The 26,338-nt window shown below is 54.6% G+C and overlaps 3 protein-coding genes across 10 annotated transcripts; 2 read left to right on the top strand and 1 right to left on the bottom strand.

The window, feature by feature from the left end:
• Positions 1–72: 72 nt before the first annotated feature.
• On the top strand, positions 73–7,734 carry CFAP157 (cilia and flagella associated protein 157). 5 transcript variants are annotated; one of them, XM_066256138.1, is made up of 9 exons: positions 73–1,187; positions 2,621–2,892; positions 4,484–4,637; positions 5,039–5,306; positions 5,654–5,784; positions 5,998–6,148; positions 6,852–7,012; positions 7,131–7,313; positions 7,599–7,673. In XM_066256138.1, exons 1-8 carry the CDS (start codon positions 1,027–1,029, stop codon positions 7,282–7,284), a joined length of 1,452 nt encoding a protein of 483 aa, XP_066112235.1. In that variant the 5' UTR covers positions 73–1,026; the 3' UTR covers positions 7,285–7,313; positions 7,599–7,673. The 5 variants fall into 5 exon arrangements, with proteins under 5 accessions (XP_066112235.1, XP_066112232.1, XP_066112236.1 ...); XM_066256135.1 differs by having other exon boundaries at positions 7,127–7,313; positions 7,599–7,670; XM_066256139.1 differs by lacking the exon at positions 7,131–7,313 and having other exon boundaries at positions 7,599–7,734.
• Positions 7,691–9,715, bottom strand: PTRH1 (peptidyl-tRNA hydrolase 1 homolog). 4 transcript variants are annotated; one of them, XM_066256142.1, is made up of 5 exons: positions 9,331–9,704; positions 8,745–8,964; positions 8,390–8,579; positions 8,147–8,192; positions 7,691–8,049 (listed from the first exon to the last, which is right to left on the bottom strand). In XM_066256142.1, exons 1-5 carry the CDS (start codon positions 9,424–9,426, stop codon positions 7,867–7,869), a joined length of 735 nt encoding a protein of 244 aa, XP_066112239.1. In that variant the 5' UTR covers positions 9,427–9,704; the 3' UTR covers positions 7,691–7,866. The 4 variants fall into 4 exon arrangements, with proteins under 4 accessions (XP_066112239.1, XP_066112240.1, XP_066112242.1 ...); XM_066256143.1 differs by having other exon boundaries at positions 8,390–8,489; positions 9,331–9,689; XM_066256145.1 differs by lacking the exon at positions 8,390–8,579 and having other exon boundaries at positions 9,331–9,715.
• A 159-nt stretch (positions 9,716–9,874) lies between these two features.
• TTC16 (tetratricopeptide repeat domain 16) lies at positions 9,875–26,262 on the top strand. Its single transcript, XM_066256131.1, has 14 exons — positions 9,875–9,925; positions 10,605–10,777; positions 11,058–11,148; positions 11,330–11,473; positions 15,187–15,287; positions 15,382–15,511; positions 17,451–17,665; positions 18,637–18,881; positions 19,222–19,363; positions 21,803–21,968; positions 22,841–22,983; positions 23,140–23,281; positions 24,655–24,739; positions 25,695–26,262. The coding sequence occupies exons 1-14, from the start codon at positions 9,908–9,910 to the stop codon at positions 26,249–26,251; spliced, it is 2,352 nt and encodes a 783-aa protein (XP_066112228.1). The 5' UTR covers positions 9,875–9,907; the 3' UTR covers positions 26,252–26,262.
• The last annotated feature ends 76 nt before the right edge of the window (positions 26,263–26,338 follow it).

Raw genomic sequence — 26,338 nt, 5'->3', positions numbered from 1 at the left:
GCGGCCGAGGAGTCTAGTCACCCCTGACCATGACTTGGTCTTCTCGGTCCAGGTCACCATTACTTCCATTAAGATTTATAGCTGTCTCACCTTTGGGGACAATCCATGGAGATTGTCTCAGCCGCCAGCGGCAACAGGGCACTGCCTGTAATGAGGTCATTCTTCCATTGCTGTATTTCTCCGTCTAGAATGTCTCTGCAAGCCTGGGCCACAAGCACTGGGGGAGCACAGTGGGTATACAGGCATGGTGGCTGGAGAGGACAGGCGACGGCGGGGCCATCCAGGACATCATCTGACAGCTAGACACCCATCGCTCCCCTCCCCCAGGACCTGCCACCCCAAGCCAAAGCTACAGAACAGGCCTTTTGTTGGCCAGGGTCAGCATGGGGCAAACGGAGCACTTCCACTGAGCCCTGTGGAAAACCGAGCCAGTCTCTGGACAGTGACATCTGGGACTCCCGTATGGGAGCCTCCTATATAAAATGTCCATTTCTTACCCAACTTACTCTACCTGCCTCCTCACCCTGCTCTGGGTGAGCCGAGAGAACGATTCTGCTGTGCAAGTGCATCACCAAAGAATTAAGTTGTTCTTCGGGGTCTCGGGAGAGGGGTTCCCTGGCCTGGGGGCCAGGTGACCAGCTTCTGGTCCTGGGGAGTTCTGGAGAAGATGCCCTTTCCGGTCAGCACAGAGGTGCAAGGTGGTGATTCCTAGGGTTGTGACCCCTGTAATATTCCCACATGACTTACTACCATTTGGAGGAAGAAGGGGTCTCTGAGAGCACCTGGAGAGCCTGGCATCCTGGTCTCTGAGCCCCACGGCCTGGGACACCCCAGCCGACAGGCTCTATGGAGGTGCTGTTGGCCTTGGACGTAGAGCTCATCTGCCAGTGCCAGCCTTGCCAGGAAGAGGACAGGCCCCTTTAAGCCTTGCCTCACTCCCTCAGTTTGTTGCTATGTATAAAACCAACTTCCTTAGCGACCATCTGGCCTTTTAAAGGAGCCCTGCAGTAGTGGTGGCCACCAACCATGGCTCCCAAGAAGAAGGCAAACAAGGGGGCCAAGGAGCCCGAGACCAAGAAGAAAGGTGGCAAGAAGGATTCCGGCCCCGTCACAGACACGGTTTTAACCGAAGGGATGCGAGAGTTCTACCACATCCAGATCCGAGACCTGGAGGACAGGCTGGCCCGGTGGGTGGGTGGGCGGGCGGGCAGGGCGGCTGCTCCTGCTAGGCCAAAGCTCCTCCTGGAGCCGCTGTGCAGGCTGTCAGGGGTCGAGGCGGGGTGGGGGGTTAACTTCTCCAAGGCATGTTCCCTTACCCATTTATGTTCACACACTGTCCCCTCCCAGTTACGCACTAGCTCAGTCTCAGGGTGACTCTTAGAAGACAGATCTCTTGGGTGATGAGTACACAGTGGTACTTGCCCAAATGTTGCAGATACAGTTAATGTTGAGTCCTTCGTGTGCACCAGGTAGGTCCTGCGCTGGTGCTCTCTGTGTCCTTGAAACAGAGCCACGACAGAGGTCTTACATCATCCGGATCGCACAGGTGGAGGGACTGAGGTTCAGGGAAAGGAAGCCACCTGCAGGAGGAAGAGGTGCAGAATGGGAGCCCTAGCCCCCGACTTCCTTGCTCCACAGAGAGGCCACTCGGCTCACACCCTGCAGGGCCCTGCATGCGGCGGCCACTCAGAAGATGTTGGCTGGGCAAATTATGAAAGAAAACATCTTTCCAGAGAGCTTCCACCAATTATTCCATTGGAAACGAATAAATCAGTTATATGATACTCTTAAAAATTCACAAGTTTCCTTCAAGCTGAGATACCAGATTGAACGTATTTGGAGAAATTGCATTTGAGTGACAGTTACTGGGTGATTACTATTTGCCAAGCCCCTCTGCCAGGCTCCAAGAATACAGTGTGAGGGAGGTCAGGGCTCTGCCAGGTGGAGAAGACAAATAACATCAGGTCTTCACTGCTGAGTAGGACAGCCAGCCTACTGTAGAGCAGCAAAGAAAGGCTCATAAATATGGCTCAGGGTCAGAAAGGTTCTCCTGAGGAGATAACACGATGGATGAGGGTAAGGAAGATGGCAAAGGCTTGGGACTGAAAGAGCAGAAGTGTGAGGGAGGACACAGCCAGTCAACTACGGCAGTAAGCATTGTGGTTGGGCCTTGATTTGGCGGTCAGATCTACTGGAGTTCAAGTTCTTATTTTGCCACTAACTAGGAGTTCCTTCATCCCTCTGATCCTCCACTTCCTCATCTGTAAAATGGGTGTAGTCATCTTAGTACCCACTTCTTTATGGGTTGCTGTGAGAATTCAAATCCACACTGAGTGCCTACTATGTACCAGACACTGTCCTAGGTGTTGGGGACACAGCTGTGAACACAAGAGACAAAGGTTCTGCCCTCATGGAGCTTACATGCTAATGACGTGATGAACGTAAAGCACTGAGCAGACGCTGGCTATGGTAATGAGCACAGATCAGGGGGAGATGAGGCTGGCTACTGACCAGGAGGAACCTCACATGCCCCTCTGTGGGAGGGCCCTGAGGAGGATGGCCCAGGTGCAGAGGCCTGTCTTGCCCAGAGCCCTGGAGCTCGGTCCCACCCTCACCTCAGGTACCAGCGGAAGTGGGACGAGCTGGCCGCACGGGAGGAGCTGTTCCACCAGGAATTCGAGCAGCTGGCCATCGACAAAAAGGAGATCGTGACCTTCCTCAAGCGCACCCTCAACCAGCGGGTGGATGACATCGCTGACCTCAATGAGCAGCTCCAAAGCCTGCAGCTGGCCAAGGAGATGGAGAAGGACGCCTTCGAGGCCCAGCTGGCCCAGGTGCGCCACGAGTTCCAGGAGACCAAGGACCAGCTCACCACAGAGAACATCATCCTTGGTGAGGGCCTGGGGCACACGCCACACAGGCAGGGAACCCTAAGAACATCATCCTTGGTGAGGGCCTGGGGCACGTGCCACACAGGCAGGGAACCCTGAGAACATCATCCTTGGTGAGGGCCTGGGGCACGTGCCACACAGGCAGGGAATCCTGAGAACATCATCCTTGGTGAGGGCCTGGGGCACGTGCCACACAGGCAGGGAATCCTGAGAACATCATCCTTGGTGAGGGCCTGGGGCACGTGCCACACAGGCAGGGAATCCTAAGAACATCATCCTTGGTGAGGGCCTGGGGCACGTGCCACACAGGCAGGGAATCCTGAGAACATCATCCTTGGTGAGGGCCTGGGGCACGTGCCACACAGGCAGGGAACCCTAAGAACATCATCCTTGGTGAGGGCCTGGGGCACGTGCCTCACAGGCAGGGAACCCTAAGAACATCATCCTTGGTGAGGGCCTGGGGCACGTGCCACACAGGCAGGGAACCCTGAGAACATCATCCTTGGTGAGGGCCTGGGGCACGTGCCACACAGGCAGGGAACCCTGAGAACATCATCCTTGGTGAGGGCCTGGGGCACGTGCCACACAGGCAGGGAACCCTGAGAACATCATCCTTGGTGAGGGCCTGGGGCACGTGCCACACAGGCAGGGAACCCTGAGAACATCATCCTTGGTGAGGGCCTGGGGCACGTGCCACACAGGCAGGGAACCCTGAGAACATCATCCTTGGTGAGGGCCTGGGGCACGTGCCACACAGGCAGGGAACCCTGAGAACATCATCCTTGGTGAGGGCCTGGGGCACACGCCACACAGGCAGGGAACCCTGAGAACATCATCCTTGGTGAGGGCCTGGGGCACGTGCCACACAGGCAGGGAACCCTGAGAACATCATCCTTGGTGAGGGCCTGGGGCACGTGCCACACAGGCAGGGAACCCTGAGAACATCATCCTTGGTGAGGGCCTGGGGCACGTGCCACACAGGCAGGGAACCCTAAGGCTGGCTCTCTGGGCTCAGGTCCTAGCTCTACCACCGTCTCTGACGCTGTTTCCCCACCTGGGAAACGGGGCTAATACGTCTGCCTAGAATAGCAGCAGCTACGCACTGCTTCCCACACATTATCTTCCATAGTTGTCCCAGCAACCCTACAAAGCAGGAAATCCTATCTCCCCCTTTGTAGGTAAGGAGCACCTCAAAACGGTAAAGTGTCTTAACCAAGGTCCCCCGGATGGTAAGGGCTGTTTTGAGGCTTAATGACAGCATGAGTGCCCGGCCCAGAGAAGGGGTTCAAACTGAGTAGCTGTTGTCACTGTCTCTTTCATGAGAGAGGAGTGGAGGAAGACTTCTCAGAGGAGGTGGAGCCTGAATGGGTCTTGATTGAGATTAGTGAGGGGGAGGGAGAGAGCTTTCCAGACTGAGGCAATAGGTGTGGAGAGCTGGGACAGGACCAGTGGTCCAGTCCTATTGGAGCAAGAACCATAGAGCAAGCAAGAGGAAGTGGGGATGGGCAGGCATGGCTCCAGGCCCTCGGCGCCCCCTGGGACCTGCCCTCCCAGGCGGCCCTTCACCAGGTCTGTGCCCTGCGATGGGGCAGGAGGGAAGCTGGCAGCCCTGGAAGAGTTCCGGTTGCAGAAAGAGGAACTCACGGACAAGTTCTTATCACTGGAGGACCAGCTGCAGAAGCAGGAGAAAGAATACAAGGACTACGTGTACAACCTGGAGAAGAAGTCGGTGCTGGACAAGGACAGGTGGGCAGGCCAGGTGTTGGGAGCCTTCATTGGGGGCCAGGCATAGCCCAGTCCCCAGATCTCTGTCTGCCTCAGCTTCTAATTGGGGGACTGCACTAGCCCGTCCACTCCCCACCCTGCACTTTGCAGGGTCCTGGCTGGCTTAGGGGGATGGGAGAAAATAGCTAAGCTCCCCACTCCAGTCCTCACGCTGTATTGCAGTCCCCGACCTTCCTTGGGCACATTTTGTGACTTAAGTCATATTTATTTCATGGATAACCAACTGATTTGGTTCATAATTCCAAGGGTACAGGAGAAGCCTCCTGGCCACAGCTCACCCAGCCTGGGGGGCAGAGCAGAGGGGTGCCTGAGGTCCGTGCCCACTCTGCCCACCCCTCTTCACTCCCACCCATCCTGACCAGAGTGAAGAAGGAGATCATTCAGCGTGTGAACCTGGTGGCCACTGAGTTCCGCAAGGTGGCCACTAGCCAGATGTGGGACACAACAAAGCGGGCCATCCAGGAAAACAACACCATGACCCTGCAGTTGTCCAGGGTCTCCAAGTACGGCATGCAGCTGCTGCAGGAGAACGACCAGCTCAAGGGCGCCCAGGACCAGCTGTGCAAACAGCTGCAGCTGCTGGAGGACACCAAGGAGATCATGGCCATGAAGAGCAGAGGCCACCACAAGGTGCGCCCGCCAGGCCCTCGTCACAGGGTGTCCAAGCACCTAAAGCAGGAGGGAACCCTAGGGACCCTGCCGTGAGGGCCAGCACAGCCTGGAGCCAGGTCATGAGGGAGGCAGCTGTGAGGGGACAGAGCCCGCTGTGTAGGGGCTCCGGGCTGCTGGCCGCAGCTCCAGCTTTTCTTTACTTGGTTTAAAGCCCCCATACCTTGTTGAAGTTGCCCAGCTGCTGTTGCCAGCTGTGGCCTCTCTGTACAGTGGGGTAAGCCCTAGCGGAGTCTGGAGCTGGGGGAATGGGGCTGATGGAGGGCCCCAGGCTAGCCCGGGACATGGCCACCTGCCTGCACCCACAGATCATCCTCATGCTGACCAAGAAGTGCCATGAGCAGCAGCAGAGCAGAGCAGAGGCTGAGGGGCTGCACATCCTGCTGAGCGAAACAGTGCAGAACTTCCTGCAGCTGCAGGAGGACACCAAGGCACTGAGGTGTGGCCCACAGAGCGGTGGGCACTGGGAGTAGGCGGGGGCTCGTCACTTTATGGCCACATGACATAGGCCAGCGATTCCCACCTTGAGGCTTCCTCTGTCAATCAAGCTGAGGCCTGGGGCTGGATGAGGGTCCCTGTGGACTAAAGAGCAATGGCAGGGCCCACTGCCTTGGAGCAGGGAGGTGGCTGATCCATCTGGTCCCGGGGCCAGGAGCCAGCAAAACCGGCTGAACCAGCGGCTGCAGCAGCAGCAGGCCAAGGCACAGCAGCTACAGCAGGAGCTGGCCCAAGAGCAGAAGGTTCGGGCAAGCCTAGAGAGGGCCCTGGTCCAGGCTACCACCTTTCTACAGGACGTTCTGCAGGTGATGAGAAGTGGGTGGAAGTGGGCTGGAGGAGTGGGCCAAGGACAGAAACTGCTTGGAGATAACGGCCACCCAACTTCCCCTGAGAGACTCCTGGCATGCCTGTCCTTTTCTGATTTTGCAATTCAGAGATCCCTTCCAGCCTGTCCAGGCGGTGGCGCAGTGAATAGAGTGTTGAGACCCCAAGGTCGCCAGCTTGAGCGCGGGCTCATCCGGTTTGAGCAAGGCTCACCAGCTTGAGCCCAAGGTCGCTGGCTTGAGCAAGGGGTTACTGGCTCAGCTGGAGCCCCCCCCCCCCCAGTGTCAAGGCACATATGAGAAAGCAATCACTGAGAAACTAAGATGTCGCAACAAAGAATTGATGCTTCTCATCTCTCTCCCTTCCTGTTGTCTGTCCCTATCTGTCCCTCTCTCTCTCTCTCTGTCACACAAAAAATAAAAATAAAACAAACACACACACACACACACACACACACACAAAAAAACAAAGATCCCTTCAAGGTCTTAAAGGAACTGGATCGAGTCCTTCTCCGAGGTCCTGGAAGGCCTTGGGCCTCAGTCTTCCCGTTTGGAGAATGGGTATCCCACTACAACCAGGGAACACTTTACAAAAACAGGGACTGGGATTGGAGTTTCCCAGAGGTGGGTGTTGGGGCCACTATGTGCCCAATCCCCACGGGCTCACTCCCACCCCTACTGGCAGATGCAACCGGAAGAAGAGGACAGCGACTTTGGTGTCGTGTTCCAGCTGCAGCGCAAGCTGCTGCAGCAGCTGCTGGCCATGCTCAACTCAGCCATGGTCCAAGGCCCCCAAATAGCTGTGTGTCCCCCACAGAAGAGCCAGCCCTGTGGCCCCAAGGAGAGGTGAGTGACCTTGTGTGACCTCTGAAGCAGCAACCTGTCTGAAGGCTGTCTTCAGCCCTGGGCCAGAATCTGGGCTTCCTAAAGCCTTTCTGAACTTCAGCCTCCTCCCTGCAGCCAGTCCAGCACCCAGCCACCCGAGACTGGGTCTCTGCTGCAGCAGCTATCCGACATCACTCCCTACCAGCCGGGGGACCTGGGCCTGGTGCCTCGGAGGGCCCACATCCCCCCCAACCCTGAGGACCTCAGGCTGCTCTCACATGCCACCCGTATGAGATTATTCCACACACATAGCAGCTCTGCGGTGAGAACACCCGAGGCCCCAGTGCCAGCCCTGCGTGCAGGTCACAGCTCAGGCACATGGCAGTGGTGTGACCTTGGGGGTGTGGCTGGACCTCCCTAAGCTCCCATTTTCCTAACTGTGAAGAGGGCCAAATAAAGGTGTAGCAAGGCCTCAGTGGGCTAAGGAATGCCCACATAGCCCCTGGGAGGGGGGCTTGCTGGGCCCCTCCTACCTCCCCACTCAGGGACAGAGTAGAAACCCCCCAAGGAGGCCTCAGCTACCAAGCAGATATCTTTAATCTTACAGATCCACACCTCTGGTTCTCCGAAAAAGTTCAAAAAGTTTAGTCTTCCTGAAGTTTCCCTACTTTCCAAGTGAGACACAGAGAGACAACCAACCTCTATCCCAGAAATGGACCGATCTGGCCCCAGTCCCCCTTTAATCTGTAGAAGACCTGGAACTGCCCAGAGAAGAGTTCTATAAAAAGTCGATCCCACAGGTTGGCGTGGCACCTCTGTGGATGAGGCTGGGTGTGTGGGCATGGCAGTCCGGCAAGCAGCCATGTCCACTGGTGTCAGGTGCCTGACAAGGGCCTCTGGCTTCGCTCACGGATGTGGTCCAGGAGCAGGTCCGTGGCACGCTCCAGCAATGGCGGCAGCAGCTCTTGCTCGCAGGGGGAGAAGCAGCCCAGCACGTGTGTCTGCACCGCGTCGGGGTGTGTGGGGCGCCCAATGCCCACCCGCAGCCGTGGCATTGCCTGTTGAGGAGCAGAGAGGCCAGGCAGCTTTGGTGAGGAGTGTTGGGGCCCCATGCCAAACAATCCAACCCAGAGCGGGACAAAGGGGTGGACTCACATTGGAGTTGAGGCAGCTAATGCAGGAACGGACTCCATTGTGGCCCCTTCAAAGGATATGGGAGGAGCAGTCAGTGCTTCCCTGGGTCAGCACCCTTCACCCCTGCCAAGCCAGGCTGGGGGCAAAGCTCCGCATCTCCTGCCCAGGCTGCTCCTGCCCAGGCTGTGGTCCACACCCCTGCCCCACCCACTCCATCTGGGAGGCCAATTTCCTTCTCCCATGCAGACTGGCTCAGGGCCTCACCTGGCGCTTCCTCCCAGCTTCAGAGCCAGTTTCCCCAGGGGCTTGTCCAGCTCGTCATGCACCAGGTAGACCTCCTCAGCTGTCAGCCCGAACAGCTCCGCTTGGCGCAGGGAAACGGTGGCCCTGGTTACTGCTGATCCCAGAGGGCCTTTTCCCAACTCACAGCTCCCATAAGGAGGGTCCGCAGTTACTCCATTTCACATTTAAAGAAACTGAGTATCCCACGATACCCGAGGTCACACGGCAACCGGAGCTCAATCAACAGCACCGGGAGGTGAACCCATCTGCCGCATCCCAAATCCCCTCTGGCCCCTACGCCCTCCAGGCCGGTCCATTCCTGGTGCCCTCAACTCACCGGCCCGGGCCACACTTCGCCCGTTGGCATTCATGAGCCGCCGGGGCCGAAGCAGGACCAGCTGGGCATCCCCGAGGGAGGCCAGGGCAAGGTCGGCGGCGCAGCGACGGTCGCGGGCCCAGCTCTCCGCCACACCCAGCCGCCGGGCCAGCTGCCCTAGCACCGCCATACCCACGCTGTGCCGCGTGCCGGGCAGTCCAGGGTTCCCCAGGCCGGCCACCTGCGGGCGGCACGAGGGAAACTGAGGCCCGACACCTCTCGCCACCCTCTATCTCACAATGCCCCCTGGGACCCAAAGCAGAAGAAGGGTAACGGAAAGTAGGGACGGAGCGGGGAAGGGGCGCGAAGAGGAGGCCCAGACACCCTGGAGACTCCTGAAGGCTGCGAGGAGACTGGTGCCCCGCGGGCTGGGCAGGCAGGGCGCCATGACGCAGGAGCAGCAAAGTTCCTGGAAGTTTGGAGTATCGGACCCATTTCTAGATAAGAAAACTGAGAAAAGGAATTTGGGGGCTTTGCCCAAGAGACAATGGCAAAAGTGGAGTTAGGCCCCGAGAGTCCCTACGTCACCACCCCTCACTCCACTCACCAGCCACCGTTTTCCCGGGGGCCGCGGTTCCAGAACGCACCGGCTCATAGCCCGACTCAGCCAGAGCCCAGCTCGCCAGAGGCCGGGGGGCGGCATGCTGCTTCTATTCACCGCCTCGCCCCCACCCCTGACGTCATCCACCCTCTGGCCAATCGTGGCCGCCACCTGCCTCCGCTCCAATCTGGGGCGGGCCACGTGGCCGCCATGCTTCTGAGGGGCGGAAGTGGCAGGGCGGGGGCCGTGTCTGTGTGCCCCCTTGTCTTCCGTGGCGTGGCGTCACAATGCCCCGCTGGGGGTTGCTGTGGCGCTCGCAGAGCCCTGGCTCTGGGAGGAGCGAGCCTTATTCTGGCCCGCGCTGTGGCCGTCCTGCGAGTCCTTCTCATGCTGTAGCCCAGCCTCTCTAATAAAAGTTTGCTACCTTGCTACCCTTTTTGCGGCTCCAACAGCCCTCGGATACCGGAGGAGTGGCTAGAGGGGCGGAGCCTGTGGTCGTCTTGGAAATGGTGCCTAGCAACATCATGAGTTAGGGCCGCGAGGGAGCCAACTCAGTCCCAAAGGTCTTCCCGGAAGAGGCCTCATGACAGACTCCAGAAAGGTGCGGAAGAAGGCTAAAACGAAGAGAGAGGGTCAGGCGAGAAGAGACCAAGGCTGAGTTTGCAGGAAAGGTTTTAAGTACGGGAAAGGCAGGATCAGTTGTGCAATTCAGGGAAGTCCCAGGCCGCTGTGCAGAGAAGACAGGATGTGCGGCTGTTGGGGAGGTCGGAGGGGTGGCCAACGCAGGCGTCCTGGCAGAAATGGCACTGGCCCAGACGAGAGGAGGGCTTGAAGACTGATGGGACCCAGGTCTCTGGCTGGCAGAGAAGGTGGACTTACCTAGGTGTGAAAGCGAGAGCAGAAGTCAGATGAGCTGTTTGGCGTGTTGGACTTGAGGGTCACACAGGATATGCTAGGAGCTGCAGGCCCTGAGCTGGAGACCTTAGTTTTGGGTTTCAGTAGCTGAGGTGGATGCTGAGGGGAACCAAGAGGAGAGCACAGGGCCATGTGAGCATGACCCCTAACTTTGACCATAGAAGAGAAACAGAGGCAGGACTGGAGTGAGAGAAGCTGGAACACTCCTATGGGGAATGGGCCTGGGACCGCCACCAGGCCCCAGAGTGTGCTTCCTCCAGGCCTCATTTCCACCCCTCCTCCATCCTGTAAAACACCTAACCAGTGCGAAAGCAGAGGGGGGTCATCTCTGAGGCCGGCTCCAGCTCGCTGTCTGTTGATTCCAGGATGCTCTGGGGCTTGGCCAGGCCCTCACACAGCCCAGCCTAGAGCCACGGGTCACCCCATTCACGAAGGAGATCCTACAGCGCATCTTTGGGACCAGCCAGGCGTTCCGGAGCTTTGATGATAAAAGGCCAACAGGCGCTGGGTCAACAGTGCCCTTAAAAGTCAGGGATTAGTGAGTGGCCACCTTGTCCCAGGGTCCCTGGTTTCTGTTCTTCACAGCCTTGCCATGCTATGCAGCTTTGGGCCAGTTACTCTCCCTCCCTGGGCTTCAGTGAACGCCGCTGTGTAATAGGGCTCTTCTGCTGGCCTGGATGAGCTCCAAGAATCTCTGTCCACCCCTCCTGTCTCTCTGCCCAAATGCCTCTTACCCCCTCTCATAACCCATGCTGTATGCCCTGGGCCATAGTCAGAGCCAGGGCCAGCCCCTCTGCCTGTGCCCCCTGTCCCCACAGCTACAACCGAGGCCACCAGTGCTTGGAGCAAGGAAACTGGGAGTTGGCCGTGCTGTTCTTTTCCCGTGCCCTCCACCTGGACTCCCAGCTGGTGAGGGGGAGGGCTTGGGTGGGCACAGGCCATCTCTGGCTCACACTTCCCCCTCACTGTCCCACCTACCAGGACACTCTTCTCAGGGCCACCAAGACCCTGCTGGTAACTGAGTCTCAAGCTGCAGCCTGGACTGTGGGGGGGGGGGGGGGGACAACAGCCTGGGTCCCCTCTCCTTCAGGTAGACTTCTATATCTTAAAAGCCGAAGCCTATATCCAGCTCTGTGACTTCTCCTCGGCCACTCAGAATCTGCGAAGGGCCTACTCCATCCAACCAGAGAACACCAACTACCTGGAGCGGCTCACCTTGGTGCTTTACCTGCAGGTGCCTGGGGCTGCCCCAGGCCCACACAAGGCGCCCACCTCTCACCCAGGCCTGCTGGCTCTCCCTCCAGCTATGGGGGCTTCCTTGCTCCTGGGACTAGTTCTGACTACCTGGATACCTCCTTGTCCCTGTGTCTGTGCCCCACCTGCTGTCCCTCCCATGATCTCTCCCACCTCCTGAGTAGGCTTAGCACCAGGGCTGGGCAAAGTTTTATAACATTGTCTGATAGAACTTTCTACAAGAATGACTGATCTACTTGGCACTGTCCAACCTGGTAGCCATTAGCCACATGGGACCGTTGAGCCTTGAAATGTGGCAAGGGTAACTGAGGAACTAATTTTTAAATTGTATTTTATTTTAAATTAAAATTATATAGCCTTTTATTGATGTCACCCCATTTAAATAAAAATTTATTTATAAAAAAAAATTATATAGCCATATGAAGCTGATGGCTATTGCATTGGGCAGTACTGACCTAGATCTAGAGCAGGGGTAGTCAACCTTTTTATACCTACCGCCCACTTCTCTATCTCTGTTAGTAGTAAAATTTTCTAACCGCCCACTGTTCCACAGTAATGGTGATTTATAAAGTAGGGAAGTAACTTTACTTTATAAAATTTATAAAGCAGAGTTACATCAAGTTAAAGCATATAATAATAATTACTTTATTATTCGCTATATGTCAGATTTTCGCTAAGTTTGGCAGAATAAATCTTTATAAAACAACTTACTATAGTTAAATCTATCTTTTTATTTATACTTTGGTTGCTCCGTTACTGCCCACCATGAAAGCTGGAACACCCACTAGTGGGCGATAGGGACCGGGTTGACTACCACTGATCTAGAGGCTCTAAGCACTAAAAAGATAATACTGGCCCCATTTGCAATAAAAAACAAACAAACACATAAATACCAACAAAGTCCTGAATATTTTCCATTGGACAACTTTGATATCTTTGGGGGTTTTTTGTTGTTGTTGTTTGTTTGTTTGTTTTAAATACCTTTGATTATTTATTTATTTATTTTTTACAGAGACGGAGTGAGTCAGAGAGAGGGATAGACAGGGACAGACTGACAGGAACGGAGAGAGATGAGAAGCATCAATCATTAGTTTTTCATTACGTGTTGCAACACCTTAGTTATTCATTGATTGCTTTCTCATATGTGCCTTGACCGCAGGCCTTCAGCAGACCGAGTAACCCCTTGCTGGAGCCAGCAACCTTGGGTTCAAGCTGGTGAGCTTTTGCTCAAACCAGATGAGCCTGCGCTCAAGCTGGCGACCTTGGGGTCTCGAACCTGGGTCCTCTGCATCCCAGTCCAACGCTCTATCCACTGTGCCACCGCCTGGTCAGGCTGATATCTTTGTTTTTAATATCAATAATTATTCAATTCTTGAAATGAAACGGCCCTGGCCAATTAGCTCAGTGGGTTAAGAGTGTCATCTCAAAACAAAAAGGTTGCCTGTTCAATCCCTGGTCAGGGCACACACGGGAAGCAGCCAATGAGTGCATGATTGAGTGGAACAACAGATGAACGCTTCCCTCCCCCATCCCCTCTCTCTCCCTCTCTCAAAATAGAAAAGAAATTAAGCTCTGGCCAGATAGGTTGGAGTGTTGTCCTGGAGCACAGAGGTTGCTAGTTTGATTCCCCTGTCAGGGCACATACAGGAGCAGCTCCATGTTCCTGTCTCTCTCTGCCTTATTTTTTCTTAAAAAAAAAGAAAAGAAAGAAAAGAAAAAAACATCTGGGCCACCTGACCAGGCGGTCGCGCAGTGGATAGAGTGTCGGACTGGGATGCGGAAGACCCAAGTTCGAGACCCCGAGGTCGCCAGCTTGAGCGTGGGCTCATCTCCTTTGAGCAAAGCTCATCAGCTTGGACCCAAGGTCGCTGGCTCAAGCAAGGGGTTACTCGGTCTGCTGTAGCCCCATAGTCAAGGCACATATGAGAAAGCAATCAATGAACAACTACAGTGTCACAACGAAAAACTGATGATTGATGCATCTCATCTCTCTCTGTTCCTGTCTGTCCCTATATCTCCCTCTCTCTGACTCTCTCTCTCTGTCCCTATAAAAAATAAAATAAAAATTAAAAAATTTTTTAAAAAAAATCTGGGCCACCCAAACCACATGCTTAATCTATCTGTTGGGGTCCTGAGTCCAGTACTGACACTTCCTGTGTAACCTTAGCGAAGTTACTTCACCTCTTTGAGCCTCAGTTCTCTCATCTAAAAGAGGGATGCTAGCCTGACCAAGCAGTGGTGTAGTGGATAGAGCGTCAACCTGGGACACTGAGAACCCAGGTTCAAAGCCCTAAGGTTGCCAGCTTGAGCATGGGTTCACCAGGTTGAGTGCAGGGTCACCAGCTTGAGCATGGGATCACAGACATAGCCCCATGGTCATTGGCTTGAGCCCAAGGTTGCTGCCTTGAGCAAAGGGTCCCTGGCTCAGCTTAAGCCCCTCCCCCCTACCATCAAGGCACATATGAGACAGCAATTAATGAACAACTAAGGTGCCACAATATGAGTTGATGCTTATCTCCCTTTCTGTCCCTGACAGTCGCTCTCTCTTTCTCTTGCTTAAAAAAAAAAAAAAAAAATTAAATTAAATAAATAAATAAAAGAGGAATGCCAGGCCTGACCTGTGGTGGCACAATAGATAAAGCGTCTACCTGGAATGCTGACGTCGTTGGTTTGAAACTTGTCAAGGCACCTAGGAAGCAACTTCTAATTGATGCTTCCCACTCCTTCCCCCTCCCCCCTCCTTTCTCTCTCTCTTCTCTAAAAATGAATAAATAAAATATTTTTTTAAATAACTAAATATGGCCTGACCAGGTGGTGGCGCAGTGGATAGAGTGTCGGACTGGGATGCGGAAGGACCCAGGTTCGAGACCCCGAGGTGGCCAGCTTGAGCGCGGGCTCATATGGCTTGAGCAAAGAGCTCACCAGCTTGGACCCAAGGTCGCTGGCTCCAGCAGGGGGTTACTCGGTCTGCTGAAGGCCCGCGGTCAAGGCACATGTGAGAAAGCAATCAATGAGCAACTAAGAAGTCGCAACGCGCAACGAGAAACTGATGATTGATGCTTCTCATCTCTCTCCATTCCTGTCTGTCTGTCCCTGTCTATCTCTGCCTCTGTAAAAATAAATAAATAAATAAATAAATAAATAAATAAATAAATATGTAAAATAAAAGATGCCAGTTAGTACCAGTGAGATAGCAATTTCAGGGTTTTAAAAAATTTTTATTTACTTATTGATTTTAGAGAGAAGAGGAAGAGAGAGAGAGAGAGAGAGAGAAGTCAATCTGTTGTTCCACTCAGTTATGCATTCATTGGTTGATTCTTGTATGTTCCCTGATTAGGGATTGAACTTGCAACTCGTGTGTATGGGATGATACTCCAACCAACAAAGTTACCCAGCCAGGGCCAATTTCAGCCTGTTACTGTTGGCTTGCCGTTCTTGTCCACCTCCCAGATTGTCTCTATCTCTCTTTGTTCCTGTCTCTGTACTGCTGTCTGTCTCGCCAACTGTATTTCCCACTGTCTCATGCTGTCTCTCCCTAGCTCTGTATTTGTCTCCAACTCTGTCTCTGACTCTTAAAGTCTCTCCAAATCTAAAGAGCTCTGTCACTCTCTTGTCTCTGTCCCCTTCCACCCCCTCTCATGAGTGCTGCTTGTCCCAGGATGCAAGCAGAAGTGACTGCCCCTTGTGTCCCAGGGCCAGTGCCTGTTTGAGCAGCGTGCCTTCCTGGATGCCCTGAACGTCTTCTCGCAAGCCTCTGAGCTCCAGCCCGAGAAAGCTTGCTTCCGTTACCGATGGTGAGTGTTCCGTTTGCTTTCTTGCTGGGCCTGGTTCTCCAGCAGTCCCTTTCTGCCCCCCTAGCAGACAAGCACCTTTGCCCTTTGCCCTCAGCATGGCCTGTCTCTTGGCCCTGAAACGACATCACGATTGCCTCTCACTTGTCACCGAGGAAGTGAATCATGGCACGACCAATGCTGACGTCTACATTCTCCGTGCCAGGCTCTATAACTTCCTCCAGAAGGTAGACCAGGGAGGGTGGGCAGGGGGTAGCCCTTCTCCCAGGCCGGATGCCCCTAGCCACCCCAAGATTATAGGGGGCTGCTAGGCCATCCGCCAGCCCAGAAGCCGCATCCCCACAGGTAAGGGCACTGTCCTCTCTGGGCAGAGGCCCTGACTGGCACTGACCACTGAGCAACCCAATTAGGAAACTGTTCCTTTGTCACTCAGCCCTGGCTCTGTGCCAGGCCTGCATGGCCCCTGAAACCACAAGGTAAGAGACCTATGGCATCGCTGCCTCACAAAACTCACAGCCCAGATAACTATGTAAAGAATGACTTCGTGAGTGTATGAAGCACCATCAGAGAACCATTAGATAAGGTGGCCCTTTCCCCTTCCTTCTTCTCTTTCCTCCTTTGCCTCAGTGAACGCTCACTAAGCAACCCCAGCTGGCGCGCTCCCTGGGCTGGGCATGGGGACAGACACTACAGAGAACAGCTTAGGGGTAAGGGAGACTTGGGATCACAAGGGAGGAGAGGACTTGAGGTTTATGAGGGCAACAGGCAGGGCATTGTGAACCCAGGATGACCCTGACTTCTTCCTGGGGCCAGTAGGAGCCTCAGAAGAATATTCCATTAGGCATTGTGCTTTAGAAAGATCCTTCTGGCTGCCAGAGGGAAGCTGGCTGGCAGGGGCACGTCTGATGGCTAGGAGCCTGGGCAGGAGGCTAGGTGCCATCCAGCAGAAAAAGAGGGGCCGGGAGAGAATGGGCAAGAAGGGGCCAGGGCCACTGTCCTTGGAAGTCAGGACCAGAGGCTGACTGGGGATGCGCACGAGGGAAGGGGGGGATCCAGAAAAATGGCCAGGGTTCCGGCCTGGCCTGGTGCTGGGCACTGGGACACTCAGGAGCAGACACTCAGGAGCAGAGCAGGGGGTGGGTGGGGTCAGGCGAGGTTCACCTCCACTCACCAGGTGGGACATTCTGGAGGTGGCTGGAAACGTGAGCCTCCTTATGTGGAAGCTGGGCTTCTTTGTTGAGTGAGTCAGTGGGAGAGTCTCCTTCAAAGGTAGGAGACTAGTAATTATTGATAATTATTGTTGACAGTTGGGATTTCAGCTGCTCTGCTTCAGTCCTTGTAATGCACATGCTAAGCGCTTGACTCATGCCTATCTTAAAGGTTCACAATAACCATTTCAGTCGATACAACCCCTTGTCCTCTTTTCACAGATGAGGATACAGGTCCAGAGGGGCTGGGTGATTTGCTCAAGGTCACACAGCCAGTAATCAGTGATGCTGCCCTTGAACTCAAGTCTGCCTACTCCATAGTCCTGCCCCTAGCCTCTCCCATCTGTCTCTTCTTGAATTCCTGGTGTCCATACTGTTTGCTCTGCTCACCCTTCAGCCGATCACCCTATAGGACATGGAGTGCTTGCTTAAACTGTTTGTTGACTGACTGACAGACCTGCTTATCCAGTGGAAGGTGTTTGCCGGCAGATGTTTTCTGTTCCTGTCTAGTCCTGAATCTGCCCTTGGTCAGAGTTATCTTGGGCTTATAGGTCAAGGGAGTTCAGGAGGAAAGGAGAGGACGGACACGACAGTACTGATCAGGAGGCCACACCTTCCCCCCACCTCTAGTGAGCCTCACAGAAGTCCCCCAAAGAGGCAGTTCTCCAAATCCCCTTCCACAGCAGAAACCGCGGAGGCTGACCTGGCTGACCTGAGGTCACATTGGGAAAGGAGCCAGCAGGGATGGGGTCTGGGATGGAATTTACCCACAGTGTTGCCTGCCTCCTTCAAGAGGGCGGAACAGGCAAAACAGCAAAGTAGGGGCACTGAGGAGGGGTGGCGTGGTAGCAGCCTGCCCAGAGACAGACCCCTACAAGCCTGGAGGGCGGCCTCCCCTCACTGGACAGGGAAGGGCTCAGGTGGCCTGTGCCCCTGGTGCCACGCCCTCTCCCTGCAGCCCAGCCTCTGCTATCAAGACCTGCACAGCACCTTATTATTGGATCCTAAGCACCCAGAGGCCAAGGCACTGCTCAGGATGATGGTGGACCAGGCCCAGAAGTCACACCAAGATGCCAAGATCCTAGCCGTGCAGGGCAAGCTGCAACATGCACTGCATTGCATCAACTCTGCCATCATCAACAACCCTCTGGACCCTAGCCTCTTCCTCTTCAGGTACTGGGCGGGGAGGTGCCAGTCTTGGGTCCAGCTGTGTGGTCTCAGGAGAGCTCTTGAATCTGTGTAGGCCTCAGTTTCCCTACCCACCTCCAACGGGCATCAAGGCATCAGCGAGGTGGTCTCTGCAGGCAGCAGCCTCAGCTCACTGAGGAATCCGGACCCCAGGCCTGCTAAGCATTCACACTGGGAGGATCAGCCCAGCTCAGTGCACAAGTCTTGGGTGTGAACCTGACTCCGACAAGGACTCACCACATGATTCTGGGCCATTTAACTTCCTTGAGCCTGGGTTTTCCCATATGAACAATGGGGGTAAAACATCTGTCCCATGTACAGAAAGGCCTTAGTAGAGAGACTGGCATGCCCCTAGCTCCCAAAAAGAAAGAGGGGAGCTATTTATTTTTCTTTCCTTTTTTTTTTTTTTTTTGTATTTTTCTGAAGTTAGAAGTGGGGAGTCAGAGAGACTCCTCTTGCATGCGCCCAACCGGGATCCACCCAGCATGCCCACCAGGGGACAATGCTCGGCCCCTCTGGGGTGTTGCTCCACTGCAACCGGAGCCATTCTAGCACCTGAGGTGGAGGCCATGGAGCCATCTTCAGCGCCCGGGCAAACTCTGCTCCAATGGAGCCTTGGCTTCTGGAGGGGAAGAGAAAGATAGAAAGGAGAGGGGAAAGGGTGGAGAAGCAGATGGGCGCTTCTCCTGTGTGCCATGACCAGGAATCCAACCCGGGACTTCCACACGCTAGGCCATGCTTTACGGCTAAGCCAACTGGCCAGGGCGGAAGTTATTTCTAAGAAACATAAAATTACTAGTGATGAGCAGGTTATCTGAGCAGCATCCAGGCTCCACAGGCCAAACCTACCGAGGGGCAGAGGAGCCCCAACCACCACCTCCAGAGTCAGAAGGCCCAGAGTGGCAGTGGCTTTGCCCAGCCACCAGTGCTTTGGCGTTCATGTCCCTTCCCCATAGGGGCACCATGTACCGACGGCTCCGGGAGTTTGATGCCGCCATGGAGGACTTCCTGAAGGCACTAGCCATGATGACAGAGCTCCAGGAGGACATGGTGCAGCTGGCGCAGCGTCAGCTTCTGCTGACCTACAACGACTTCGCTGTGCACTGCTACACACAGGGCGCCTACCAGGAGAGCGTGCTGCTGCTCAACAAGGCCCTCAAGGATGAGCAGGGGGAGAAAGGGCTCTACATCAACCGCGGCGGTGAGAGGGGGCTGGGCACAGGCGGCCCCGAGGGAGGCGCGGAGGGAGGGAGGAGGGGAAAGGGAAACAGTTAAGAGTCTCAGTGTCCCACCCACACACTTGCGGAAACGCTGCCTTCAACAAACTGGCTACAGTCCAAAGACTGCTCAGAAATCAAGCAGCGGGGAGTAAAAGGTGAGCAGAGGCACCGAAAGCCTCCGCGGGCTCCCGCGACCGCCCACTGGTGTTACCAGCCACCAATTTCAGGCCCCGCCCCCCGGGGAGGTGGAGTAGGCTAAGGTGGGCTCCTGGACACGGGTTGGGGGCCCACTAAGCCCCCGCCGCCGGTCCCGGGCCCCAGATTGCTTCTTCCAGCTGGGCCACCTGACCTTTGCTGAGGCGGACTACCAGCAGGCGCTGGCGCTGAGCCCTCAGGACAAGGACGCCAACCTGCGCTTGGGGCTGCTGCACGAGAAGATGGGCTTTTGCGAGCAGAGGGGCAGGTGCGCACGGGCTGGGGGCGGGGCCAGAGGTGGGGGGCGGGGTCGGGCGGACGGCAAGGAGACTGGCATGGAGCCGCCTTGCTGGGATCCTTGGGTCAACATGCTTCTTTCTATTCCTTCTCCCAAGTATGTCTCCTATAGATTTTATTTTCCAAGTTTTTGGTAAAAATCCTTAACTTTTTTTCTGAATGGTATGGTAATTGTACTTTTTATAAAGAAAACTTAAGCCCTGACGGGGTAGTTCAGTTGGTTAGTGTTGTCCCCATACACTTAGGTTACATTGTTCGATTCCTGGTCAGGGCACAAACAAGAGTCAACCAATGAATGCATAAATCAATGGAACAACAAATCGATGCTTCTCTCTCTCCCTTCCTCTCTTTCTCGAATAAAAATTAACGTAAAAAACAAACAAACAACAAAAAACTTAAGCCGTGGCCAGATGGCTCAATTGGTTAGAGCAGGGGTCCCCAAACTTTTTACACAGGGGGCCAGTTCACTGTCCCTCAGACCGTTGGAGGGCCGGACTATAAAAAAAACTATGAACAAATCCCTATACACACTGCACATATCTTATTTTAAAGTAAAAAAACAAAACAAAACGGGAACAAATACAATATTTAAAATAAATAACAAGTAAATTTAAATCAACAAACTGACCAGTATTTCAATGGGAACTATGCTCCTCTCACTGACCACCAATGAAAGAGGTGCCCCTTCCGGAAGTGTGGTGGGCCCGGATAAATGGCCTCAGGGGGCTACATGTGGCCCACGGGCAGTAGTTTGGGAACCCCTGGGTTAGAGCATCGTCCGGAAGCACAGAGGTTGCTGGTTCAATCCCGTGTCAGGGCACATACAGGAACAGATAGATGGTCCTGTCTCTCTCTCTCTCTCTCTCTCTCTCTATTCCACTCTCACTAAAAATCAATAAAAAACCATTTTAATTAAAAAAAATTAAGTGTTCAGTAAATTATAACTGAATATATCAGCGTTCCTTCTAATAGCTACCTCCCAATGCGTCCCCACCCCTATAAGTTTAGTAAAGATTCCTACAGATTGTTTTCTATGTATGTATTAACAATTATTATCATTTTACAAAAGTGATATCATGCTAAATTGTGTTTTGAACTGTTTTTTTACTTCCCAGCGTTACATATGGGACTACCTCATTCTCTTTTTACTGCTTGCATAGCATTCCATTCTATGGAAGAAGCATTGTCTTTATCCACTTTACTGCTGATGAATATTTGGGCTGCTTTCAGTTTTTTACTGTAAATAATGCAGTAATGAGCACCCAGGACATATGTTTTCATGCACTCAAACGAATAACACTATAGTTAGATTGCTGATAGTTAAATTGTTGAGTTAAAGAGTGTAAAAATTTGGCTGGTTGGCTCAGTGGTAGAGTGTCGGCCTGGTGTGCAAGAGTCCCAGGTTCGATTCCCAGCCAGGGCACACAGGAGAAGCACCCATCTGCTTCTCCACCCTTCCCCTTCTCTTTCCTCTCTGTCTCTCTCTTCCTCTCCCGCAGCCAAGGCTCCATTGGAGCAAAGTTGGTCTGGGCGCTGAGGACGGCTCCATGGCCTCTGCCTCAGGCGCTTCCCACCCCGGGCTCCAGTTGCAATGGAGCAACGGCCCAGATGGGCAGAGCATCGCCCCCTAGTGGGCTTGCCGGATGGATCCCGGTCGGGTGCATGCGAGATTCTGTCTCTCTGCCTCCTCGCTTCTCATTTCAGAGAAGAAGAAAAAAGTGTAAAAATTTAACATTTTAAATAACATCCAAATGTTCTCCGGAAACAATGAACCAATATAAACTTCTTCCAGGAAAAGAGTCATGGTTTCCCCAAATGTTTCTGGGGGAGGGGTGAAAGTATTAAGACTATTTCCCAACCCTGCTAATCTAGTAGACAAAAAAAACCAAACCTCTCACACTTGACTTTGCACGTTTAAATTGCTAGCATAGTACAGCATCTTTTATGTGTTTATTGGCCATTTTAGTCTGCCCAAATCTTTTGCCCATTTTGCTGTTAAATTGCTCATTAAAAAAGAAATATTTTGGGGGGCTTGTAAGAGTTCTTTGTAGGTTAGGAAAATTAGCTTATCATCTGCCTATGTAGTAAAATAGATCTCTCCTATTTATTGCTTTTCTTTGAGGTGTTTTCGTGGTAACCTAAGTTACTGAGTAGCTGCTAGGTGTACGACATTCTCAGAAAGGCCTTCCCTAATCCAGCATCATAAAAATGCCCACTTATGTTGGGGTTTTATACCAACATTTGAGTGTTAGGTCCATCACGAGTGTAGCTAGTAGAAAGAGCAGAGGGGCAGGGTGGTGGGGAGCAGAGACCCGCCCGGGTTTCTCCGGACTCCCCAGTGGGGCCCAGAAGCTGCCATTTTCCTGCAGGCGGCCTAGCTCACTGCAGACTGCGGCACACTCTCTTGCAGACAACTCCGGAAGGCAGAGAGCCACTTCTCAATGGCCATCCAGCACAGCCCTCAGCAGGCTCAGTACTACCTGCACCGCGCCAGGGTCCGGTACCTCATGCAGGATATTTTTGGGGCCCGCCAGGATGTTGCCACTGCCCTGCTCCTTAACCCTAAGCAACCAAAGGTGGGTTCCTGCTGGGATCCAGGCAGGAATACCCCTGCAGAGGCAATACCCCTGGCCACCTAACCATACTCCCTGTCCCTAGAGAAATTTGATTTCTGAGCAACTAATAAGAGCTGCTAATGCCAGAGCATTTACCATGTGCTAAGCACCGTTCCAACCGCTTCACCTGGTTTCACTCTAACCCTCTCTGCACCCTACGAGACAGGTAACATTATCACCCCCCAACTTACAGACAGAGAGGGTAAGGCTCAGAGCTAGTTCCCTTTCCCCGAGTTACACGGCTTAGAGGTTAGATCAGGGGTCGGGAACCTATGGCTTGTGAGCCAGATGTGGCTCTTTTGATGGCTGCATCTGGCTCGCAGACAAATCTTTAATAAAAATAATAATAATGGCCTGACCTGTGGTGGTGCAGTGGATAAAGTGTCGACCTGGAAATGCTGAGGTCGCCGGTTCGAAACCCTGGGCTTGCCTGGTCAAGGCACATATGGGAGTTGATGCTTTCTGCTCCTCCCCCCTTCTCTCTCTCTGTCTCTCTCTCTTCTTTCTGAAAAAAAAAAAAATAATAACGTTAAAAATATAAACATTCTCATGTATTACAATCCATTCATTTCCTACCGCTCATGTTCATGGTTGCGGGTGGCTGGAGCCAATCACAGACACCACCAAATTTTTATTGGATAATGTGTAACGTACACAGGTCATTGTATGGCTCTCACGGAATTACATTTTAAAATATGTGGCGTTCATGGATCTCTCAGCCAAAAAGGTTCCCGACCCCTGGGTTAGACCCTGCTCTGTCTGCTCCAGAACTCATAGCTAGACGCCCCATCACGGGTGTTCCCACCGGCTCTGGTCGCCCTCTCTCCTGGCAGCTGCTCCCGCTGATGGCCAACCTCTTCTCGGGCATGTCGGAGGAGGAGGTGCTTCACAGCCAGGTGGCCCAGCTGGCCAGGCTGCTGCTGAGCCGTGAGCTGGAGAGCAGGCAGCAGGATGGCATCTCTCAAGGCATCGTGGGGTAAGCTCCGCGAGCAGGGCCGCCGGCCAGGGGTGGAAGTGGTTGCGGCTCAAGACTCCCGGGCCCCGCCTGCCTCCTCAGGCCACTGTCCAGTCCTGGGGAGCGTGGGGTGGACCAGGGTGACTTACCTAGTGCTCTGGGGCCGTGGCGTGGCAGGCAGCTCAGAAAGCGGGAACTGGAACGCCAGAAGGCCCGGGCCCTGCAGCTCTCGTGGAAGCAGGAACAGCCCATGCCTGAGACCTCGGAGGAGCTGGACTCCACTCCCGAGACCCTGGAGGCCAAGGGCCCTAAGGAGGAGGTGAGTGGGTCACATGCTGCAACCGTAGCCCATGAGGTCTGAGTGGCACGCCCCCCACCCTGGGCTAGAAGCTGGCTTCTGGGTCTGGTTCCACCACCGCTCAGCTGTGTGACTTGGGCTGGGAGCCTCTTGCTGCAATGACGGTAGAAGGGACCCATGAGGGAGCACATGTGAGGGGTGTGGGCGGCAGAGGTCTTCTCCAACCTTGTCCACACTCGGCTTCATAGATGCTGCTGTGTGCACTGTGCCAGACTTCTCTTAATTCTTACATTCATTTCTAAAAACTTTTTATTGAGTGTAACATATAAAAAAGGTATACAAGTCATAAATGAACTGCTGGGTGAATTTTCACAAACATAATACACCTATGACGTCATTACCCATATCAAGAAAGGACGCTCCCAGCTCCCCAGGAGCCCCCTGGTGCCCCTTTCTGGGCCCCTCTCCCAGCCCAGCCCACGCCCCAGGGCTGTCTGATCCCTTACACCAGACCCCTGTGCCCTCTTGTCTCTGCTCCCTTCATTAAGCGTCTGTGAAATTCTCCCTACCCCCACCGTTCATTGACCCACTCTACTGCTGTTGGACAGCATGTAAATGAGTGTTGCAAGGCAACTTGACACAAGGGAAGTAAATGGCCTACCAGAACCCCTTGCCATAAATGAAAAAGGCTAGCTCAACATTTTTCTAGCTCACATTAGAATACAAAAGTATAAAACTGGGTTCTGTGTGCCCCCTGAAGTCACCGTGGGCTCCCTCCCTTGATGATGTTGGGCTGGCTCCTGCGCATTACTGCTATTGGTGCTCTGCACCTTGACCCGTTCCCCCCTCCAGCTGCAGAAGTGAGCCAGCCAGAGGGGACTGGCAGCCAAGAGCCCGGAGTCCCGCAGACCTGGGTTCAAGCCCAGCCTCTCTCCTTAGCTGAGTGCCATGGGACAGCGGCTCTGGCGCCCAGAGCCTTGGTTTCCTGGCCCACAAAATGGTAATAGCGGCAGCTTCCTCCCAGATATGGGGAGAATGAAATGGGATAAGACATGTAGAGCATGGAGAAACTCCTCAATTCCTCACTAGCCATTGCCCTGGGTACAGCACTTTATAGTTTACAGAAGCCTGTCCCATACTTGAATTAATTGAGATTTTGCAGATGAGGAAAATGAGGCCCGTGCAGCCTCCTGAACACGGCCTTGCTCACAGCAGCATGCCTGTCTAGGCTGGCCGCTCTCCCTCTGGTGCAGTCCCTAATCTGGGACCCCTGAGAAGCTCTAAGCTCAAGGGAACAGTCACTGAAGGGCCCGCGGCCTGCTGGCCTTGCAGAGCCGCAGCCAATGGCCCGGGGACTCCTGCAGCCTGACTTTCCAGCCTGTCTCTTGCCCCAGGAGCAGCCGGAGCCAGCTCCTCGCAAGGCGAGGTCCCTGTCCGACAGCTACCTAGACCAGACCTCTTCAGGCTCCATCTTGGACTGTAAGTCGCCAGTGTCCCCGCCAGGCCTGAGGGAGCCAGAGCAGAGTGGGCCGAGGTCCGGCGTCGGAGCCTCCCGGGCCTGGGTGTGAATGCGGGCTCTGCTTCCTAGAGTTGCGGGACATTCAAGCGGGAGTATGATCCCAACTTTGCAGGGCATGTGCCAAGCCCGCAGGGAAGCCATGCCCAGCACAGGCCCGGGACTGGCTTTCGCTGTGGGCACTGCCCAGCTGCTGCCTGCTGCAACCTCACTCCCGCCTCAGGCCCTTTTGCTTTAGCCAGCCTGGCCTCCCCCTGAAATAAGCCCACAAACGCATGCATGTCCAAGGGGCACTTACCCCCAGTTCTGCTGGGCACCAGCATGGAAGGGGAAAAGTCAAACACCCAGGAGTGCTGCTCCCGACAGTGTCCCGGGGGCAGGTGTGAGCATCCAGGGGAGGGATAATAGGGGCGGCCAGCGCTGTCCTTACATTCTGTGTGGTTCAGCCCGCCGCCGAGTCCCGGGGCTGGCTCTGCCACGCGCTGGTCACGGGCACGAAGGGTCCAGTCCCTGCCTTGGAGAGCTCTTGGTAAAAAAGTCCAGGACAGGGTGGACATACACTGGGGGCTGTGGGAGCATTTAGCCCTCTTTGGGGGGTCAGAGAGGGCTTCTAGAACCTGGAGGAGGAGCAAGGGTTAGTCAAGTGTGGGAAGGGTGGAGCAGGGCCAACTGGCAGCTGTGCATGTGGCTGGGACACAAAGGGTGAGGGGCAGCGAGGCCAGGGCTAGGCGAGTGGGGCGCTCGGCACCTCCCCGTATCTTACAGCCCTGGCTGCGCTGGCATCTCGGGCAGGCCTTCCCCTGGCCTTGGCCATGCAGGGCTTCTGGGATATGGGCAAGGGTGAGGCCTAGCAGCCTCTTTTCCAGGAGCTGCCTAGGGAAGGTGGCCTGATGGGTGCTCTTGGCATCCCCTTCCCAGTCAGGACCCGGTCTGCCTCAGAGACAGGGACATCCACCACCTGTCAGGAGTACCCGAACTCTTCGGCCACCACTGTGACACTCTCTGATTCCTCACTGCTGACGACGCAGTCCTCGGACTTGGAAAACAACAGGGAAGACCTAAGCCAGAGCCTCAGCCTCAGAGAAATTAAGGCTGCTTGGGGCCAGAGGCAGAGGCCCAGCAAGACGGAGGCCGTCCGGGGCCAGAGCCGGAGCTCCCCCAAGCCAGAGGCTGTGGAGCACCAAAGCCAGAGTGAACGGCCAAGTGAGCCTGAGGCCACCCAAGGCCCAAAGCAAAAGCCCAAGACCACCAAGGCCGCCCAGGGCTCAAGGCAGAGGCTCAGAAAGACCAGGGTTGCTCACAGCCAGAGCTGGAAAGCCAGCAAGGCCAAGGCCGCCCAGGGCCGGAGGTGGGGACTGACCCAAAGTTCCAGCAAGACCAAGACTTCCTATGACCCCAGCAACACTGAGGCCACCCAGAGCCAGGGCCAGAGCACAAGCCCAGATTCCAGCAAAGCCGAGGCCACCCAGCCGTGAGGCAGAGCCCTCGCCCTGGGAGTTACACTGTTCTCTGAGGGGGCCTCGGGCCCTCACTTCCTGCTGGAGATGGGAAATATTCTACCA

Source organism: Saccopteryx bilineata, chromosome 2 (genome assembly GCF_036850765.1).
Source record: "Saccopteryx bilineata isolate mSacBil1 chromosome 2, mSacBil1_pri_phased_curated, whole genome shotgun sequence".
In the NCBI taxonomy this organism is placed as follows: domain Eukaryota; kingdom Metazoa; phylum Chordata; class Mammalia; order Chiroptera; family Emballonuridae; genus Saccopteryx; species Saccopteryx bilineata.
This window is presented reverse-complemented; position numbering and strand designations above follow the sequence as displayed.